Below are 22370 nucleotides of genomic sequence, written 5' to 3' on the forward strand. Positions count from 1 at the left end.
TAAACTAATTATTATAATCTTATTTAAATTTATATTATTTTTAAAAAATTCCTCGAATATGTTTTAATATTTAACTTTTTTAAAATTGATATAATTAAAATTTTAATAAAAAAATAGTTTTTTAATAAATATAAAAAATAAAATGAAGAATAACTATTAAAAATTATAAGTTACATTATATTAGATAGTTATATCTTTTATTAATTTTTAAATAATTAAAAAAATATAATATATTTCCAGTCAATAATCCCCCACTAAATATGACAAATAAATAAAAAGATGATATTTTTAGATGGTCAAATATATATTTATATTTATATATTATTTTATATCAATTTATTGATATTTAAATTAAAATTAAAAATTTTTAATTTAAATTAATAGTAATAATAATAAATAAATATAAATTAATTATATCATTAATAATTTATAAAAAAAATTAAAAATAATACAATTTATTATTAATTGTGTTTAAAATTTTACTGATTAGACGTTAAATTTTTATAAAATAATAAAATTACACTCATTTACTTTTATCAAATTATAAAAATTTATAATACAGTTAGCAAAATTTAGAATATATTAAAAAATATATATGATTAATTTTATTTAAAAAATAAATTTTTAATAATATAATTCATTTATATTTAATTTTTATAATTTTTATAAATTCAAATACTGTATAAATTATAATTTTAATTTAAACTTTTAATAAATTAATCTCAATTAATATTTAAATTGTCATATTCATTCTAACTTCATTATTTTATTAGATATTATTACTACTATTATTATAATAATAATATTTAACAGATTTTTTTTATTATTAATACAATTTATTATTAATTGTGTTTAAAATTTTACTGATTAGACGTTAAATTTTTATAAAATAATAAAATTACACTCATTTACTTTTATCAAATTATAAAAATTTATAATACAGTTAGCAAAATTTAGAATATATTAAAAAATATATATGATTAATTTTATTTAAAAAATAAATTTTTAATAATATAATTCATTTATATTTAATTTTTATAATTTTTATAAATTCAAATACTGTATAAATTATAATTTTAATTTAAACTTTTAATAAATTAATCTCAATTAATATTTAAATTGTCATATTCATTCTAACTTCATTATTTTATTAGATATTATTACTACTATTATTATAATAATAATATTTAACAGATTTTTTTTATAATAGTGGCTTATAATAATTAGTAATACTAACTTTTAATAATAGTAATATTTAATAAAACATTAAATTGAAAATTAATAATATTTGATATTTGTTTTATTTATTTTTATATTTAATTTATATAAAATAGATGGATATCAATAAGTAAAAATTGTTAAATTAATAACTTAAATTTTTAAGTCTACTTAAAGAACAAAAAGTATAATATATTTGATAGTAAAAAATAAAAATAATAAAAAGAAATTTATTTAAGAGATAGGGAAAGGGTGAAAAAAAAAATTTATTATTAATGTGAAACATCTTCTGCAGCTGTTATTAAGGATTTTTATGATATTCAAATTAAATTTAAGGAATGCAAATTATACTAGAACGATAAATTGAAAAGAAAATTCAAAATTAAGAAATTATAGATGAAAATTAACCTAAACGGCAAAGAGATAAGGGTCAAATACATTTTTACCTCTCTAATATTTGAGATCAACGCATTATATAACTGAATTAAAATTCTAATATGTTTTACACGTGAATTTACAAAAAGCAATTATGTTGGTGATATTTATAAATCCAGACTCATTTTATAATAAAATAATTTAAGTGAATTATTTATAAAATTGTGTACGAAGTTTATTATTTTTAAAATGAAAATTTTTTTAAATTAAAAAACAATTTAATTGAATTTTTTAAAATTTTTTATATTAAATTAAAAAATCATAAATAATAATATTTAGAAAGATTTACAATTTAATCCCTGATTGACATTATTAACAAGTCAGTTCCTGTATTTTTAGAAATTTATTAAAACGTCCTTATCTTTTATCTCTGTCAATAAAATAGTATTTCCGTCTATTTTTGCCTTTAAAAATATAGTAAAAGACCAAATTACCCTTATTTTCCTTCTCCTCCTTTTTCTTCATCAATTTTTCCTCCTTCTTTTGCTTTTGCTTCTTCTTCTTATGCTTCTTCTTTTGCTTCTGCTTCTTCTTCTTTTTCTCCTTCATCATCGTCATCTTCTTCTTCTTTTTTGAGGAGGAGGAGGATGATGGACTATTTCGTTGACGGAAAGAAACGATAAGAACGTTTTAATATACGTGAAAAAATATATGAACTATTTTATTGACAAAAAGAAACGATAAAGACGTTTTAATAGATATGAAAAAATATAAGGATATTTTAATAGATATGAGAAAAGATAAAAACGTTTTAATAGATTTCGTTCATGGAAAAAAACGATGAGGATGAACTATTTCGTTGACGAAAAAAAATGATAAAAACGTTTTAATAGGTATGAAAAAAGATAAGGAACTATTTAATTGACGAAAAAAATGATAAGAATGTTTTAATAGATATAAAAAAAGATAAAAATGTTTTAATAAATTTTTGAAAATACAGGGACTGATTTATTAATAATAGCAATATCCTATTGCTAAATAAGGAGTTTTATTTAAGGGTAAAATTGAATTTTAAAAAATTTCTCTATCCTCCTTTATTTAGTTTTAATGGAAAAGATGACGGAATGACTATTTTATTAATATAAATAAAAAATAAGGATGTTTTAATATATTTCTAAAAATATAGAAATTGACTTATTAATAATAGCAATACTCAATGACTAAATTATAAATTTTTTTAATATTTATTACTAATTGTATTATAAATTTCACTCATTACATTATTTTTATAAAATGGTAATATTATTTTTATTTACATTTATTAATTTATAAAAATTTAAAGTATAATCAATAATTTTAAATATTAATTAATTTTTACTTTTTTATATTCTCATAATTTTTATAACTTTAAATTATGATTTTAACTTAGATATTTAATAAATTAATTTCAATTACTGTGTAAATATATATCCAAATACGAATAAGTATTCAATTTAAAATTAAATTAAATAATTTAAAAATATAATTTTATAAATTTATAGAAATCAAACTAAACTGAATAGATAAAATAAATTAAATCGAATTATTTTAATTCGATTTGATTTGATTTTAATTTATTCAATCAGTTGAGTTTTTTTGATAAATTTTTAATTTTAAATATTATTTTTAATATTTTAATATTCAATTAAAAATATTTCAAGTGTCTATTTGCTAAACTGTAAAAATAAAAAACTTTAAATTCATATATTCATTTATAAGAAAAATTCATTCAAAATTAATTAACCAATTTGGTTTAGTTTTTATCACTTTTTAATTGAAATTGAACTAAAATGGAATAATCGAAATCTATTAGAATTAAAACTGAATTAAAAAAATAAAATTAAACTTAAATTCTAAATTTATTCCACCTTCTAGTTATTTTAGTTTGAATTGAGCACTGTTGGACCAAATGAGTAGTGAGCTAAAAGAAACAGGGTTCTATCCATAATTTTCCCATTGAAGTCGCAGCGGGCCTTGGCCTTGCTAATGCGTGAGCCAATTTATTATGTTCTTCTGACATGGCTTGCGTCCTACGTGAATTCACCTCATTGGTACACAAAAACTCCCGAAAGCGTCACGGACGTTACCTCACAACCTTTCTAATCCTTAAATGTCGAGCATCTACACTCCTCTTTCACTCCCACCCAATCATCAATCACCTATCTGCGATTCCCTAACTCGCGCGTGTACATGAGCTGTCTCCCTTAAGACTATAACTTGTTCGCTATTTAACCTCTCTACAGCGCTGTGACCGCTCGAACCCATTAAATATCCCATATTTTGTCTCCAAGCCTAACTCCGAACCACACGCGCATATATGTGTGTACACTGTTAAAGCAAAAAAAAAAAAGAGACTCCACGGCAGCACTATAATGATCTTTCCTCGAATGTCACTTCATGCTCCCGATTCTGTTCTGCTTTTTCTCTCCCACAGTTAAAGCTCGAGCTGTTCTACTTCAATTACACTCAAGCACAATCTTCAATCGCTATTTTTTTTTTCTTCAGCTCTTGCAATTCATGATTCTTGGCCCTCGAGAGTCCATACTGGTAAGAACTGTATGGAATTCTCAGTTTTTGAGCTAATTTATGTGTGGATATTTTTTTGCTAAGTTTTGTTTTTGTTTGCGCTGATACGCTTTGAATTTAGGGTTTTTCATGTGGAGATCTTGCGAGATTATGTTGTAGTTCGTCCATTGCAGTTGCAGAGCTTAAGTTTTATCTATTCAGACAATAGTAGAAGGCGTTAGCGACTAATTTGCTCTTTTAGGGAATTAATAAGATTTTATATGTTAAGCTTGGTTTATACTGTTTTTTTTTTTGTTTTTATGTTTTCCTCTTAATCTTGCACTTTTATTTTCTTTTGTTGGTTAAAATTCCTGTTACTACGTAGGGGATATCTAAAGTAGTGATGCTTCTTCTCGCAGTTAAGAGCAGTGATCAGTTGTAATCCTTTAATTCGTTGCAAAACAGAAATATGGGGCAGAATAATTGGGAAGCTGATAAGATGTACGTGTTGTGTGTATTTTAATTTTTTTTGTTAATATAAGTGTTAACCAGTTCGCGTCCAAGTTTTATCTGTGCCTTCTAGTGTCATTAGGTAAATCATTCTTGTGATATTTATTCTTTTCCTTGATCAGGCTTGATGTGTATATTCATGATTACCTGTTGAAGAGAAAATTGCATAATTCTGCAAAAGCTTTTATGACTGAAGGGAAGGTTGCCACAGATCCAGTAGGTAATGGTTTTATCTAGGTGGTCAACTTGTTTCTATTTTGTTCACATAATTGCTACCACTCTATGCAATGATGATTGATGAGAGTGTTAACACTTCTTTAATTAAAAAGTTTGTCTATAAAATAAAATGTGAACTTTATTAGGTGAGTGTGTAATTGACACCCTCTTCATTGTGATGCTTGGTTTGCATATTGAACTTTCAAGAAGTTTTAAGTTATAAACTGTTTGTACAGCCATTGATGCACCTGGAGGATTTCTATTTGAATGGTGGTCTGTATTTTGGGACATATTTATTGCAAGGACAAATGAGAAGCATTCTGAAGCTGCTGCAGCTTATATAGAGGTTTTTTTGATGTCTATTTTGATTCTATTGACGTGGTGTTTTCTGTGATTGAGAAATTAACAGATGTGCAATCACTTCAATTTGCATTGTCTAACTTTAATTTCCATGGAAAATAGGCACAGCAAATCAAGGCAAGGGAGCAGCAAATGCAAATGCAACAGTTACAATTAATGCAACATCGCAATGCTCAGATGCAACGCAGGGACCCTAATCATCCAGCTCTTGCTGGTTCTATAAGTGCTATTAACTCTGAAGGAATGATGGGGCAGCCATCAGCCAGTGTCTTGGCTATGAAAATGTATGAAGAGCGAATAAAACATCCACGTCCTATGGACTCAGAGTCGTCACCAGCTCTATTAGATGCTAATAGAGCAGCCCTCTTCAAATCAGCAACCAGTCATCAGACGTATATACCATTTACTTTTCAATTTTTTGTCATTAATAAATCCATATTTAGCCTTTAATTTGAAATTCATTCTACCTAGTTGGAATGGATAATGAATTTTTCTGGTTCTTGTAAATTCAGCCAGCTGGTACCTGGTAATTCTGGGAACATATCTGCAGCTTTGCAACAGATCCAGGCACAAACCCCATTGACAACTGTAACTACTTTTACCAGGCCCTCTGCTTTTACTTTGCTACTTCCTGTGATTGTTTTGTATTTCTATTCATCTAGAATGTCCATTCCACCAGTTGTGACCTGTTTCACACATGGAGTTTGTAGGACATCAAGAGTGAAGTTAACTTGGGCCCAACTCAAAAAAGTTTGCCTATGGAACCCTCATCAATCTATGGACAAGCAATTTTACAATCAAAGTCCGGACTCGGTGGTGCAGGTAATGATAGGAAGAGATTGTCTTGTGAACATTTTTTTCATCATTTTCACGAGTACACTTAAATTTTGCCCCCTCATATATAAAACATGGATTTGGAAATAAGTGTGAGCAATTATTGTTTCTGTCTAGACATAGTGGCTTAATTAATTGTTCAATACGGGAGAATTCTATAGAAACTTTTCCATTTAGGATTTTGGTTATGTGGATCTAAATTTAGGTATTTTTGACATGCACAATGTTATACTCCAAAATGTAAGTTTTAGTATTTGAAGAAACCTAGCTGGTCCTTTTTGATGTTATTATATTTACATAGATCTGTGTGGTTGCATTTAGATTCCATAAATATACTATGGTACAAACCCATTAAGGATGGATGCCATTCATTGAAAACCATCATAAACTTTAATTTTAATAATTAGGTTCAGATCCTGTCAAAGGCAAGCATGGAATATGGTGATTCTTTCAGATTGAGAAAGGTATAGAGCTGTCAAGTATTGGCACATTAGATCTAGCTGGACTGTCGTGGGTCTTTGCTGAATCTCACAATAATTTCATTACCCTTCTCAATCTCACAAGTTTAAGCCAGAGCTTTCAAAATGCCATGGGAATTTTTGAGACCTTTGCCAATTTGCTGCGCTTTGTTTTCTTGCTGGCCAAATAGGGCAAGCAGACCTTCCATATTTTTATAATCTCTTTCCCATCTCATTTGCCCATTGGACGGGTATTTCTGGTGTAGTAGTTTTGTCATTTTATGTGTGTTTGATATGCTAATTTCATGTTCTTTTTCAGATATGTGACTTTTCCCTTTGCCTGTACTTCACAAACGAATTCATGTATGCCATTTACTTCGTAACTGGTTAGGTTAAGTTGGGGGTGAGCATTCGGTTAACTGAACCGAAATTCGAAACAATTGAAATTTTATCACCTCTTAAAATATTAATCGAACTGAATTAAAATTGAGAGAAAACTGAATCTAGCTGAAACCAAAATATTAGGTTGGTTATCGATTATAGTTGAATTAATCGAAATAAAATAAAAAGTTATTTTTATTTTATTAATTAATTAAATATATAAAAAATATAATTATAACAATTACTATTTATAAAAATAATAAATATAACTTATTTTAGTAACGTAATCATTATAAAATTAATAATAGTAATAAAAGTATAGAAACAATCATTATAAACAATACTTTATTAGTAAAATTATAATTAAATATATTATTTAATAAAAATTTAGTTATTTCAATTGGTTTGCTTATCAAATTAAAGGTAACTGAACCGATAGATGAATTGAATATGCCTCTATTAAAATAATTGAATTTCATCGGTTTGGTTCGGTTATAACGAATAATGCACACCCCTAGGTTGAGTCACATTGTTTGGGAAGATTGCCATCTCTGAATTAGAGGGGAAAATGATTCTTTTACATTCTTCATTCAGGGTTGAACCAAGGTGTAACTGGTCTTCCACTGAAGGGTTGGCCATTAACTGTAAGTTTATTTGTGTTTCTTATGCTGGATGTTCTGTGCATCTTTTATTTGCATATTTCCATTCCCATGATCAAAGAGCAAACCTGATTCCTCAGGGAATTGACCAATTACGGCCAGCTTTGGGTGTACAAATGCAGAAACCTAATCTGCAGACCCAAAATCAGTTTCTTTTGGCTTCACAACAACAACAGGTCTTGGCACAGGCTCAAGCACCAAGCAGCCTTGGGAATTCAAGTAACTTTGGAGACATGGATCCACGAAGGCTAAATCAGTTGCCTAGGGGTAGCTTGAATACAAAAGATGGTCACTCCACAAGAAATGATGGATCAATATGCTCTCCTGTGCAATCAAGCTCGCCGAAGGTTTGAACTCTTAATTAATACTGTGCAATATAAGAACACACTTCTTTTGTCAAGCCGTAACCATTGGAATTTGTTTGACATTTAGAGTAAATTGTCCCTTTAAATTTGTATTAATTACGTATACTTTGATCACAAGAAGAAACTTTTTCTGAACTTCTGTGGCCAAATAATTTGACTAATCATGTCATTCAATTTTTACAGAAAGAAAAAGGAAATTATTGCAAAACGCAACAAGTATGGATAATCATCTGTGACTTTATTTGCTCCTCTCCCTCATCTAATCTACACAATTAAATAAGTGATATGATGTAATACAATATGTCTAGCAACCATACATAGTTGTATCCATTGACTTTTAGCCATCAACTATCAACTACTGCTAGTGAGCAGCCTCATTATGTTTGCTCTTCTTCTGATAGTTTTCTTCAGTCGACCAGTTCAAATATCTCTCAATTTTAGAAGATATGATTCTTTGGATGTATGTTACTGTTGTCTAGTAAATTACCTTTTGAGAAAATGAAAGCTTGGCTCTTGATGGTGTATGATCAGAAACATTGGTGAATTATTCAGTCTTATGTATAATGACTTGGTACATGTAGACTAATTGACATCATTTATTTTTGAAAGACTCTAGAAAAAGCGAAAGCAACTTCTTTGTAAGTGTGGAGTGGCATAAAGCATCATGTTTTTTGCTTCACTGACTTGTAAATATGAAAAGCTATCTCATTGGACTTTCTAATATATGTACATGATTGGATCTTTGTTTGCCAAGCAGGGTTTGCATTCTTGTGTTTGGACTTCTCCTGCCAATCTTTTAGGCATCTATTGATTTAGAACAACTTAATCATATGCTTTCATTCTAGGAGTGATAATAAAGTTATGATAATGTTAAGCTTTCTGCAAAATAGGAAGGTAAAGGGATTCAATCTTTTTCATTTTCCCTTTTCTAGTTTGGTTATGGTTTATGTAAACTATTGAAAGGAATAATTACACTAAACCATGCTTGTGATATGTATTAGTATCGGACTATGTAAGAGCGTGCATGCTACGCATGTCCATCCATGTTTCTTTTTCTTATGAGCACATGTATGTAGCGCATAAGTACGACTTTGTGTGCCTCATAGACTTTGTGTGCCTGCTACTTTTGTCTCTGAATTTGTGATCTATTATGAATGCATCTTTGAAACATTATATGAAATTTTATTTTGGATGTCCACCTGTCTAACAGTAGTGATTTAGGACTCAGGTGTCTTTAATCAGTTGTACGTGTCTTATTACTAAGTGTTTGGTGCATGTTAAACAGATGAAGATGGCCCAAATGCAGCATTCTTCATCTCAACAGCCAGGCCAATTGCAGCAGCAACAGGTTGTCCTTATGCATGATGAGTTTCAATAGCTAACTTTATGAGCTAATCAATGAACAATCAACTGTAGTACAATCTGCACAACAATTATGTCCCTTTCAACTAGAATAAATGCAAAAAATTTATTGTCCTAACAACACTCTAGTGGCTGGCTGCAGGGTAACAGGAAAAGGAAGCAGCACTCTTCATCTGGAGCTGCTAACAGCACTGGTACAGGGAATACTGTGGGTCCTTCACCCAATTCTCCTCCATCAACTCATACCCCTGGTGATGGAATAACAACAGCAAGCAGTTTGCAGCATGTTAACAGTGTGTCGAAAGGCTTGATGATGTATGGTCCAGAGGGGACGGGAGGTCTTGCATCATCTTCCAACATGCTGGTATACTTGTTTTACTTATCCCGATAGAGAAATAAGCAACTAAGTGAACATATCATATAGCAGGCACATCTGTAACATTATTGCATTTATGAATTATGAGATGCTTTCTCTAGTTCTCAAAACTTATCACGAATGACATGCCATGTTCTAAGATATTCTAATGTGTCCCTGCCAATATATTAAAAAAAAAACAGATTTGTTTCCAAACCAACTGCATTTTGGATGCCTTAGTGTAGAAGTTATATAAAAAATCAGATAGACTATTTTCAAGGAGATCATATTGTTATATGCAGGAAGACATGGACTGCTTTGGAGATATTGCTAGTCTGGATGATAATGTGGAACAGTTTCTTCCACATGATGGAGGAGATGGAAGCAATTTATATGGAACATTAAAGCAAAGTTCCACCGAGCACCAAAAAGAATCTACTAAAGGTATTCCCCTGTGGCATCATTCTATTCTGCCTGTACAGAGTTGGAACGGTTGTTACAGTTCTACTTGAGCCACAACTAAATTCTTGATCATAGGTTTTACTTTTGGTGAGGTTGGTTGCATACGGACAAGGAATAGCAAGGTCACTTGCTGTCATTTTTCTTCAGACGGAAAGTTGCTAGCCAGTGCCGGGCATGACAAGAAGGTATGCTGTATAATGCTATATGTGATGAAAACATATTTGAGAAAAATATCCAGCATGATAATAGGTTATTTCACTTATTATGCATAATAATTATATCTTTATGAAAAATGAAGTGTGGATCGAAAGTTGAAATCCCAAGATCAGAGGCAAATTAGCTGGCAGTCCCTCCTGCTATTAAATTAAAAGATCACAACTTATGGAATGCTGTGCTAAGGCACTGTGGGGTTCTTTGTGCTTATGTTTCTGACGGCAGAATCTCCTTTTCTAATCTTATATTATCAACTGTAATGTGTCCTCTAGCATGGTAATACATGTGTGAGCTATCAATTATGATCCTCAGTTACTTTGTTAGAAAATTAGCAGAAAAACATAGAAGTTGTTTAATACCTAGAAATCGGAATATGAGATTTAAAGATTACACAAATTACTTTTTTGCTACAATAAAAAAAAACTTTTTTGCTTGATGCATTAGGTTGTCCTGTGGAACATGGATACCCTACAAACGGAGAACACCCCTGAAGAGCACAAACTAGTTATTACAGATGTTCGTTTTAGGCCAAATTCATCTCAGTTGGCCACAGCATCAGTTGATAAATCTGTGTGGCTATGGGATGCAGCCAATGTGAGTATCTTTCCTTGTCATAAACCCAGTTTATTGCTGAATCCTTTAGGTGCGGGCATGGCATTGATGATAGTTTTAATTGCAACACCTTAAGTAGCATTTAGAATCTTAGATACTTTGTTTTGCTCACTATACACTCAGTTTCTGCCAATCATTTGTAATCCTTGCCATAAGTTGTCATGCATCTCTGTTCCTCGTACAATGGTTTACTCTTGTTTTTTTTTTTTGTTTTTTTGCAGCCAAGCTATTCCCTGCATGCACACACAGGGCCCACGCCTGTCATGTCCCTCGACTTCCACCCTAAGAAAACTGATCTTTTCTGTTTTAGTGACAATGACAATGAAATCCGCTACTTTAATATTAATCCATTTGCATGCACTCGTGTTTCTAAGGTTCGTTCGCTCATTTTACCTATCACATCTAGTGTTAGAAAGCTACAAGACATCATTGTTCTGTTTCAATCTTCTGCTCAGGGAGGCACAGCTCAAGTGAGATTTCAACCAAGAATTGGACATCTACTGGCAGCAGCATCAGATAAAGTAGTTTCCATCTTTGACGTTGAAACTGATAGACAAACATTTACATTCCAGGTATTGCATTTCAAATTGACTGTTTGTTGTCTGTGATTCTGGGCTGAGCTCAAGCAATATATACCCTGTTGCTGATTGAATAATGAAATGTTTGAAGGGTAGCTTTCAGAAATTCCCTCTTTATGTGCTAATGTTTATTATTCGTTTCCCATCTTACTAGCAGGGACATTCTGAAATGGTAAACTACATATGCTGGGATGCAAATGGAGATATTCTGGCATCTGTTAGTCAGAACTTGGTGAAGATTTGGTCTTTGGCGTCAGGGGAGTGCATTCAGGAGTTTGGTTCCAGTGGAAACCAGTATCATTCATGTGTTTTCCATCCAAGCTATTCAACTCTCCTGGTGATTGGAGGAATTTCGGTAGGTCCTCTCTTAGATAATAAACATGAATAGGCTATCTTCTATAATGACTTGCCAGACACACTATTACAATAGGAGGCAGCATGATGATTTTCTTTCATGGCTTACACATAGGCTTGTGATATTTGTCGAATCTAGTATAAGGTGTCGATATTTATTGATATTTCTATACATCAGCAAGGCTAATGATGGACTTCCTGAACGTCTCATGGAAATGGGTCGTTTGTACATGTCCTTCAGTCCATAACATTTATCAATATTTCTACACATGATATATCATGCAACTACCATAACGCGGTGGCTTTCATAAATAGTGAATATATTTCTAACTATTCTATTTTATGTCTTGAAAAAAAATGTGGTTGCAGTCATTGGAGCTATGGAACATGGCAGAGAATAAGAGTATGACAATTTCAGCCCATGACAACATTATCTCGGCCTTGGCACAGTCACCTGTGAATGGAATGGTAGCTTCCGCAAGTCATGACACATCTGTTAAGCTGTGGAAATAATTCCAGATGTTAGTTTTGCAGAAGTCAGTTGGGTTTCATGCAATGGCATGGTTGCTCGCTTGTTAGATCACTTATGCAATTTTTTTTTTTTTTACAATATTTATCCCACATGTGTAATTTGTATCACTTCTTTTTCTTCTTTTAAAAAAAATTGTGATTCTATTTGGGTCAAGATTATGAAAATCTAGAAGCAAAAGGAGCAGTTTGATTGGCGGAAGACCGAGTGGTAGATTGCTAATTGGCTCTACATCACATGTACCCAATTGTGATCTTGTTATTGTTCGAGTTTCTCATTTCTTTTTTTTTTTTTCTTTTTTTAATAATTATTATTTTTTAAGAGATTTGTACTGTTTGAGCCTGCATGGTACAGAGAAGAAAAATAAGGTAAGTAAAGCAAGGGAATAACAGAAAATATAAGGTATGACTAATTAATCTCACTTTTTTCGAGAATTACGAAAAATAAAATGAAAAGAAAATAAATACATGATATGATTGATTGGTCTCTTTTTCCTGCAGAAAATGATTTAAACATAATACTATCAAATCAATTGGATCCCTATTTTTAAGTTTTATTTATTTATTTACTTGAAATTTGACGGATTCCTCGTTGAAATGATGGGCCATGGGTGCAATTCGAGTGTTAATGTGATGACTGAAATTGGTTGAAAGCATGGGTAGACCAAACTGAATTGTTTTGTTTTACTTTCAGTTTAATTCGATTAATATCTCAAAATTGATTTGGTTCAATTGCTCATAATATAGAATGTAGTTTTTTTCACTTTACGTTTGGTTTAGAACCGAACAGGCACATTGCAAACCCATACTAAGAGCAGGCATTAAATACTGATTCCATTTTTCCAGCACTGCACCCACTCCTCTTCTAACAGGTCGGTTTCTTTGGGACATTATGCCGAATACCTCTTCCATCGTCCCTTTCTTCTCCTCACATCCTGTGAGTCCATGATTTATGCTGTACAGAACCACCCCTGTTCAACTAACCATACGCGAGCACTAGTCTTGACAGTATCACGTCTCCCCTCCCCACTTTTCTTTTTTCTTTATTTATCTTTATATTTTATGGACTGGAAACCGTGGGAGATCCAGAAATTTACGTTAGAACCAATTTTATTTTAAATAAATTATTATTTAATCATTATAGTATTAAAAAATTTATTATTTGATATTATTAAAACGTCTCAATTAATTAGTCCACCCTCTAATTTTAATCATTAAATATTATAAAAACTCAGAATGTGCTATATAAGAGGAAATAATATCATTAAATTCAGGTATTATGAAATGATTTAGTCCAAGTTAGACTAATGCATACACCCATGCTTCAATTTAAAGCTAAGAGGGAGCAATCTCATGGGGTTGAGGTTCCAAACTTGCTGCTTGCTTTGTTTCTGCCATTTCAACTTCAAATGCACCAGAATCTGAAGATATTTCCTTCTCCATTGCTATCCTTTTGATTTTTGCTACTCGTATGGCCTGCAACTCGTATCTGATAAACAACCCAAGAACAAAGATATCATATTTTGTACATGAAAGTGCAAATTAATATATGCATGCATCATCACACCCGTGTGAGGGAGAAATAGGCAAAATACCATAACTTATCCAACTGAAAGAACAGGCAACAACCATCAATCTCCCGTTAGTCGGAGATTAAGCTCACAGCATTTATGAGATTATGAGATTAAGCAATTGCTTAGTGTTAACTACCAATTGCCGTTATGATATAGGGATATATGAAGAGTAAAATAAAAAATACAAAAGCTTGACCATATTTAAGGTTAATCTGGAGCCCATGCACATACAAGGAAAATTTCAAAAAGAATAAAAAAGAAACAAAATAAGTAAAGAGTTGGCATATATGTCTAACCTCAAAACTAAACTTAGTACCAAGCATTTTCAGCTATGGCTTGCATTGGGAGTCATAGGAGATAGGACAAGGAAAAGAGGCAATAAGACATATTTTCTCCAGAGATGTTATCTCAGTTAAAGATTTTCTTAAGTATTTATCTGAAAACAGAAGATTTGATTCAGGGCCAGAGATAAAAAGATAAACTGTTTGCAAAATAGTGCAGGAACTATAGTATATCAATTGAACCTATCCTATTTGTTGTTATGACTTATAAGCAATGGTGTTAGACTTTCTAAACAGACATATTCATTCCTCCCTAATTGCTCATTACTTGAAAGATCATGGTGAAACAGCACTAACTATGAGATCCAATTAAAAGAGTCTTACTTGAGAGAAAAGAAGTTGCATATATGAAGAAAGCTCAGATTTATACTGAACTGATTCTGCTCTAGTGGAGTCAGTAGCACACTTTATATTGAATAATTAGCTTTCAAGTCATGCAACTGCACTATGAGGTCCAATTAAAAGAGTTCTACTTGAGGGAGAAGCAGTTGCATGTATAAACAAAGCTGAGATTTCTGCTGGACTGATTCTGCTCTAATGGATTCTAGAGCACACTTCGTACTGAATCATTCCCTTTCAAGTTCTGCAACGCGTTGATACCTAGACTGCCAATAAAATTGAGATGCTAAGAACCCATGACCGAAGAATAGACATTCTGGTCCTGCAACAAGGATTTGGACTACTGGAAAAAAGTTCTATCCTTTGAGAAAAGTTGCTTCAGAACTCTGCTGGAGAATGACTATTACCCTGGATGGATCATATACAGCCAGTCTCAAGTCCAGATAAAATAGAAGGGTGGTAATAGGTGACAACTTAACAGATGTAGCCCTAAATTTAGTAGAATTCTTTGCTATATAATAAGAGGTGCATGGAGTCCAAGTAAAGGATTTTTGTCTTCAATGGAGGAAAAAGCACATACAGTACAAAAGCTTAGGACAAAAACTTAGTTGAGTTGAGCCTCAAAGGTTTCTGCTAGCTCACCAATCTTTTCTTCCTATGCACAAAATGTCCATATATCCTAGTGTTGTGCTCATTTACATGGTATGCATTCCATTCAAGTTCCACTAATGAATGTCTAGAATTTAGAAAACCTATGCACTAAACGAGCATGGAAATCTAAATTTGAAAAGTTGAAACACTTTTCCTTTACAGCTTTCCATGTATAAATTTCTCCAGTATTGTAAAATAGATATGGTATATGTAACTATTATTTCTGTAAACCTGTATGTCAATCAGCAGTTCAGTTAAAAAGAGTTAAATGGCCCCAAAAACCATAGCCCCTTGTAACAAAGAATGCTGGCAATAGAGAACAAATGCGTATATTGTTTTCGAGCCACAACTTTTTTAATGAAGGGAAAGTGAGTCCAGATTATTTTAAGTTGTTGTTAAGACTTTAGACTGTGGTGAAAATGTATGCATCAGTAATAGAGAACCAACTTTGTTAAAACATAACGATACATGCATATTGTCTTCCCATCAGGTCAATCCATGTCCACTTGAACAACATGGTCCAAGTATAGTTTCCAACTCATAAGATAACCATGAAAATTCAAGATACAACTACGGCAATAAATTTCAAACAAGTATGATTACACCACTGAAAACTTGCACAACTTACTCAGCTACATAGCTCTTGACAAGTGCAAAATATATCCTCCAAAAGTCTCGTTCCTTCAAGTGGCGAGGGCAAAGCCTAAATCTAAGTTGTGAAAGTTCCTGGAGAGAAAAGTAGGGGTATAGTAGAAGAAAATCAGTTAAATGCAGAATCACTTCAGGCAGCAATTTTCACTTTATGGCAAATTAATAAAAACTGCCATGCCTACATGTAAAACTAAGGGATAAAGTAGCAATTTACCCCTGTCATCAACAGGCAAATCACCCCAAAATCAATTTTGTGTGCAATTAAGTCTAAAATTTTTGACAAATACCCAAAAAATTACACACACCGAGTTCAGTCATAATTATGACATAATTACCAACAACATGGCACTGGCTGCATCACCTTGATACAATCAAGAAATAAGCTTCTATAACTACCCTTTTAGTGGTTAAAAAAATTCTCCAATAGAATAAACTACAAGCTAATTCCTAAATACTACCCTTTGTTTGAATTTAGTTGTATAGGAGAAATCAACAGAAATTAAGGAGGAGAAATGAAGAGAAGAGAAAAGAATATAGATTTTTTTCTTATTATTTGGATAGATTTTTAGAAAAGAAGAGAAGTATAATTTCTCTCTTAAAAAAAAAAGATGAAAAATGACTATTGTACCTTTACAATTTTAAAAAGATAACCTTTAAAGAATTTTCAGACAAATAACCTGACCATCTTTCCATTTCCCATCATTTCCCACCAAATTGGTGGAAAATATTTTCGGTTCATTTCAAGGGATTGAAAAATATAATTTCTCTTATTTTCTCCTCTTTTCTCTCTTTTATTGGTAGTCCAAACAGGAGAATTTAAAGAATTAAATTTCTTTTCTTTTCTCCCTAATTCCCTCAATCCAAACAAAGCGTAAGGGATTCACAATTCCACACAAATTGCTAAAAAAAGAAGCAAGAAATAGCAGAAAAAAGAAATTAAAACCTTGACTTTGGAAAGAACAAGAGTAGCGTGTCGCTCCTGCCACTGAGAGAGATCCTTTCGAATATTGGCCGATGTAGTTTCAGTAGCAGCAAGAATTTCATCGCTAAAAGTGACAGTTCCATCAGTACCATCTTCTTCAGCTAAAAAGATTCATTCAAAAAACACAACAGAATTAGAAGAAAGAATTTAACATTTTGAAGCTCTTCGTAAGAAGAAGAAGATTGCAAAAGAGTGTCACCCTGAAGTGGGAAATTCTTGAAAGTGTCCAGTGTGAAGGATTTGACATGATTGATTAATTGAGAAGTGACTCCAAGCAGCTCTTCTTCATCTTCATGTGTGTTTTGCTGCTGCTGCTGATTTGGGCTTTTGGCGTTTTTAGCAGTGCGTCGAAACCATGAAGACCAGTCCATGGCATTGTTAGGAAATTGAAGTTGAAAATTGCCACATTTTCAATCTTCCCTCAATTAGGGCTTTTCTTAATTCTGTTAGATTTTAATAATAAGAAGATCACTATTACCTAGTATAGCCGGTTCACGGATGCAAGATAAAAGATACATTATTATTTAATTTTTATATTATAAAAATAGATATAAATTAATTTTATAATTTTAAAAAAATATATTGAAAAGTTTTTAAAATGTCTGTTAATTTATTTTTTTTATTAATTTTAATAATTAAGTGTTATAAAATAAAGTTTATTTTAGTAATTAAATGTTACAAAATAAAGTTTAGAATACTTTTGGTGTGAAAAGATTATTTATAAAATTGATAAATTAATTAAAATTAAATAATAAAAATAAATTATTTTATTAAAAAATATTTTTTATAAAATAATATTTTTAAATATAAATTATTTTTCGGAAGTCTTAGTCTATATCAATATTAACTTCTCTAACTATGATATTTGGGCTTAGTCTAAGTATTTTGGCCAACTGTTGCTGGGCTCTGTTTATTCCTTTAACATGTTGCAGAAAATATAAGGAGATTTTCAGCACTAGGCCCATGTTCGGCTTCGCCATAAACATTCTCGTTTATAAGTTGTCCATTTAAAAATATATATATATTAAAATTATTGTATTAATCAACTAAGTATAAAATTAGTTTTGGATTTACAGATTTAATCTGATGGTAAGTATATCTGAGTAAATTTGAGAAATTTCATATTCTACTCTCCCACATTTAAGAAAAATATATATATATATATATATATATAGATAAAATTAGATTTAAAAATAAATAAATAAATAAAATTTTCAATAACTAGATTAATTTTAATCCATCCGACAATAACATAATTCAAATTGAGTATAAAAAAAGAGAAATTTACTATTTAATCATTGAGTATTGCTATTATTAATAAATAAGTCTTTATATTTTTAAAAATCTATTAAAACGTCCTTATTTTTTATCTCAGTCAATGAAATAGACTTTCTATTTTCTTTTTTATTAAAAATAAATAAAAGATGAGAGAAAAAATTTTTAAAATTTAATTTTACCCTAAATAAAATCTCTTATTTAGTACTTAGATATTGTTATTATTAATAAGTCAGTCCTTATATTTTTAAAAATTTATTAAAACGTTCTTATTTTTTCTCATGTCTATTAAAATATTTTTTCCGTCAACGAAATAGTCTATCCTCCTCCTCTTTCTCCTCCTCCGAAAAAAAGACAAAAAAAAAGAAGATGATGAAAGAGAAGAAGAATAATAAAAAGAAAAATCGAAAAAAAATCAAAGAAGAAGAAGAAAAAAAAAGAACCAAATTAGAAGAAGAAAATGAGGAAGAATCGATGAAAAAAAATGAGGAAAAGATTGAGATAATTTAGTTTTTTGATATATTTTTAATGGTATAACTAGGTGAAAGAAATATTTTATTGATGAAAAGAAAAAATAAAAATATTTTAATAATTTTTTTAAAATATAAAGATTGACTTAATAATAATAATAATAATATTCAATAATTAAGGTATAAATTTTCTTATAAAAAATGATTAGACATATCTAAAACTAATTGAAATCAAATAGAAATATTTCTTTTGTTTAAATTAGACCGTATCAGAACTCAATCCAAATAGAAAATAATATCTTAAGGTTATGCAATTCAATTTTAATCCAATCAATGAGATGCTTATGGCTCTATTTATCATAAAAAAAATTAATTTAATTAATTTTTTAATATCAAGAATTCAATTTTTTTTAATTTTATAAAATAAAAAATATATAAATAACATGTAATTATATCATAATTCATTTAAATTATACTCGTGTTATTCATTATTTTTCTTTTTTTATCAATTTTAAAAATTAATAGGATATTAATTAATATACTAATTACTTAAATTTCAAATGAATAGCTGAGTTTCTTTTTTCACTCTTTATAAAGTAATGGATCATTCGATAATTACTAATTAATAATTTATAGGGTTTTATTTTTTTTTTTTTTGAAATAGGGGGTTGGGAGAGTAGAATCTCAGACCTCTCAGGTCTATCAGGATGCACTTTCCACCAGGTTAAGTCTCGGAATGCAATTTATAGGGTTTTATTGAAATTGAATAGTTATATTTTTAATTATTCTCATAAATTATATGGTCTAAATACGTTATAGAAATTAAGAGGTAATAATTTTGAGATTGCAGTAATTTAATAATCATGATTTTAAAATTTATTGAAATTAAATAATTATATTTTAAAATTATAAAAATCAATTAAAATCAAAGTATTTTTATCATTTCATATATTATTAATAATTTAAATAACTGCAAAATTAAATAATGTAAAAAAATAAGAAAAAAATTGCTACGTTAGCCTGTATGAAATTTTGCAAAAAAGAAAATTGTCGAAAGAAAAAAAAAATATTAATTCAAATAGAGAAATAAGTTTTTGCTATATCGTTACGTCATTAGTTAGCAATAATTTAAAAAAAAAGTGAGAAAAAATACAGAAAATACAAAATAATTTTTATTCTATTGTTTTCTTCTTTTCTTTAAAAAGTTTTTTTTTTTTTTTTTTTTTTTTGTTATTTTATCCTAGTTTGGGACAAGATGCCGTTATGAATGAATGCGTTGTCCGAAAATAATGAGAGCGCATGCAAATGGACATGATGGGTTGATGGGAGTTTGTTCATTCGCCCACCGCCACTGCTCCATCTCTCCATGTGAGGTCACTACTTGACACGTGTCTTCCTGCTGTTACCTTGTCTCTATTCAACATTTTCTGCCTTTTATTTTTTTAAATTATTATTTAATTTTTATAATATAAAAAAACATTATTAATTATTTAATTTAAAAATACATTAAAATATTTTAATATTTTAAAAATTTTATTAGTTAATTTTTTTATTAATTTTATAAAGTGATTAACTATCTTTCAAAACTTAAATACGTTATAATATATTTTTTAAAATTAAAAAATTAATTAGTAAATTATTTTATATTATAAAATTAAGTTCACTTTAATTTAAAAAAATTAATAAATTAATTTATGTATATTAAAAAGTAATTATTTAATTTATATTTTAAATAAATAAAAAAATTATTTTTTAGTTTATGACGTTTAACATAATTAACACTTCTATCCCTCTATTTTGGAGACCCAGCACTTAAGTCCCTCATTTTCTTTTTCGTCCAAATTCGTAGTCTTTCCGTCCATTTAAACCATTTGGTCAAAGAGTCAAAAGTGAGAGGTGATAATTTTTTTTTAAAATAACTTTCTCTCAATGTGAATCTTTTTTTTTAATATTTTCTCCAGTTGCAGAAAGGATAAAAAAAAGAAGAAGAAGAAGTTGCAGAAAGGGTAATAAGAAGAAGAAGAAAAGTTACAGAAAGGGTAGGAAGAATAAAAAAAAAAAGGGTTTGGGTTTTGTGATTTTGAAATAGTGAGAGTTAATTTTGTCAATTCATATGTCCCAAACGGCTATTTTGGACGGAAAGACTATGAATTTGGACAGAAAAGAAAGTGAGGGACTTAAGTGTTGAATCGCCAAAATAGATAGATAAAAGTATTAATTACGTTAAATCTCAGGGATTAAAAAATAATTTTTCTTAAATAAATTAATTAATCTATAAATTTAAAAACTGAATAAATTAACATTGTTATACTAATTTTAAAGATTTATTTTACCAGTAATAAATTACAAAGAACCAATCATTCAAATAAATACTAAATTATAAATGGAATAAAATAACAGACGAAAATGTAGTTTTTATTTTATTTTTTAACTGAAACCGTTACAGTTGATATTGGATGCTTACAAATATATTTTGAAATTATATAATTATTTTAAAATTTTATAATAAAAATGGTGTTAAATTTAATAAACTGCATATAATTAAAATATATTTTTATAAAAGACCTAAAAGAACCTTAAACTCCAGTATAGTAAACGCTGGTGTTAGCATTAAATTGGATAATAATAGTTTTATTTATTTATTTTCAAATGAAGCTTAAACTTCAAAATCGGCCATCTTAATATAATTTTAGTATGAAAAAGTATAAAAAAAAAAAAAAAACACTGTAATTTTATTTTATTTTTTGTAAAAATATTAATTTTTATATTTTTATTGAGTTTATAATTTATTATATTAAATTAATATCTCGTTGCGTTAACAGACAATAAAAATTTATAGATATTATTAGAAAATATTAATATGTTAAAGTAATTTAATAAAAAAATAGTCGGTTATCCGTTTGTAATTTAAATGTAACTAACCTTGATAAAAAAAACATAGTCATCAAATCTATTATTATAATTGTAATGAATATTTTTACAAGAAAGAAGGAAGGAATAATATCCCTTTTTGACTTTTTGTTGTGTGAATTCATGCAAAGAAAGCCAAACTGTAAAATATGAAAATAATATCAAATCTAAGACTAATCAAACTGGACCGACATTGTTGACTTATGAATATTTTTAACGTTTGAATTAGATAGATAAAGTGCATCTCATATAAATTCAATTTCATATAAAACTAGGTTTAATAATTTTTAAATTAAATATTTATTTTAAAATATTTTAATTTAGGGAAAATTACTTCTTAGTCCCTGAGGTTTAACGTAATTAACACTTCTGTCCCTCTATTTTGGCGACCCAACACTTAAGTCCCTCACTTTCTCTTCCGTCCAAATTCGCAGTCCTTCCGTCCATTTAAACCGTTTGGTCAAAGAGTCAAAAGTGAGAGGTGATAATTTTTTCCAGAAATACCCTTCTCTTAATGTGAAATTCCTTTTTTTTTTTTTCTCTTTCATGCTTTCTCTCTCCAGTTGCAGAAGAAGAAGAAAAAGAAGAAGAAGAAGAAGAAGAAGAAGAAGAAAGAAGAAGAAGAAGAAGCTGCTGCAGAAAGAGTAGGAAGAAGAAGAAGAAGAAGAAAGAAGAAAGAAGAAGAAGAAGAAGAAAGAAGAAGAAGAAGAAGCTGCTGCAGAAAGAGTAGGAAGAAGAAGAAGAATAAAGAAGAAGAAAGAAGAAAGAAGAAGAAGAAGAAGAAGAAGAAGTT

At 29.3% G+C, this 22370-nt stretch overlaps 2 protein-coding genes across 7 annotated transcripts; one reads left to right on the forward strand and one right to left on the reverse strand.

Annotated features, from left to right (window-relative positions):
* The first annotated feature begins 3957 nt into the window (after positions 1-3957).
* On the forward strand, positions 3958-12646 carry LOC110630056 (transcriptional corepressor LEUNIG_HOMOLOG). 5 transcript variants are annotated; one of them, XM_021777365.2, is made up of 18 exons: positions 3963-4179; positions 4557-4638; positions 4770-4867; positions 5100-5209; positions 5326-5615; positions 5736-5811; positions 5934-6045; positions 7491-7540; positions 7636-7902; positions 9206-9268; positions 9425-9646; positions 9940-10081; positions 10175-10284; positions 10757-10906; positions 11146-11298; positions 11380-11496; positions 11657-11857; positions 12226-12646. In XM_021777365.2, the coding sequence occupies exons 2-18, from the start codon at positions 4607-4609 to the stop codon at positions 12367-12369; spliced, it is 2337 nt and encodes a 778-aa protein (XP_021633057.1). In that variant the 5' UTR covers positions 3963-4179; positions 4557-4606; the 3' UTR covers positions 12370-12646. The 5 variants fall into 5 exon arrangements, with proteins under 5 accessions (XP_043805490.1, XP_021633057.1, XP_021633058.1 ...); XM_021777366.2 differs by having other exon boundaries at positions 11660-11857; XM_043949555.1 differs by lacking the exon at positions 10757-10906 and having other exon boundaries at positions 3958-4179.
* A 977-nt stretch (positions 12647-13623) lies between these two features.
* LOC110629366 lies at positions 13624-17375 on the reverse strand. Of its 2 annotated transcripts, none has more exons than XM_021776301.2 (4): positions 17122-17375; positions 16884-17014; positions 15918-16015; positions 13624-13873 (listed from the first exon to the last, which is right to left on the reverse strand). In XM_021776301.2, the coding sequence occupies exons 1-4, from the start codon at positions 17291-17293 to the stop codon at positions 13720-13722; spliced, it is 555 nt and encodes a 184-aa protein (XP_021631993.1). In that variant the 5' UTR covers positions 17294-17375; the 3' UTR covers positions 13624-13719. The 2 variants fall into 2 exon arrangements, with proteins under 2 accessions (XP_021631993.1, XP_021631992.1); XM_021776300.2 differs by having other exon boundaries at positions 16884-17023; positions 17122-17371.
* Positions 17376-22370: the final 4995 nt, after the last annotated feature.

Source organism: Manihot esculenta, chromosome 13, assembly GCF_001659605.2.
Source record: "Manihot esculenta cultivar AM560-2 chromosome 13, M.esculenta_v8, whole genome shotgun sequence".
Lineage (NCBI taxonomy): Eukaryota > Viridiplantae > Streptophyta > Magnoliopsida > Malpighiales > Euphorbiaceae > Manihot > Manihot esculenta.

Excerpts from the sequence above, each read along its gene's own strand:
- LOC110630056 (XM_021777365.2), top strand. The coding sequence starts at position 4,607 with ATGGGGCAGAATAATTGGGAAGCTGATAAGAT. Across the intron at positions 7,903-9,205 it reads TGCAATCAAGCTCGCCGAAG|ATGAAGATGGCCCAAATGCA; the intron begins GTTTGAACTCTT and ends CATGTTAAACAG. Across the intron at positions 11,299-11,379 it reads CATGCACTCGTGTTTCTAAG|GGAGGCACAGCTCAAGTGAG; the intron begins GTTCGTTCGCTC and ends TCTTCTGCTCAG.
- LOC110629366 (XM_021776300.2), bottom strand. The coding sequence starts at position 17,293 with ATGGACTGGTCTTCATGGTTTCGACGCACTGCTAAAAACGCCAAAAGC. Across the intron at positions 17,024-17,121 it reads CAAGAATTTCCCACTTCAGG|CTGAAGAAGATGGTACTGAT; the intron begins GTGACACTCTTT and ends GAATCTTTTTAG. Across the intron at positions 13,874-15,917 it reads GTCAAGAGCTATGTAGCTGA|ATACGAGTTGCAGGCCATAC; the intron begins GTAAGTTGTGCA and ends GTTGTTTATCAG.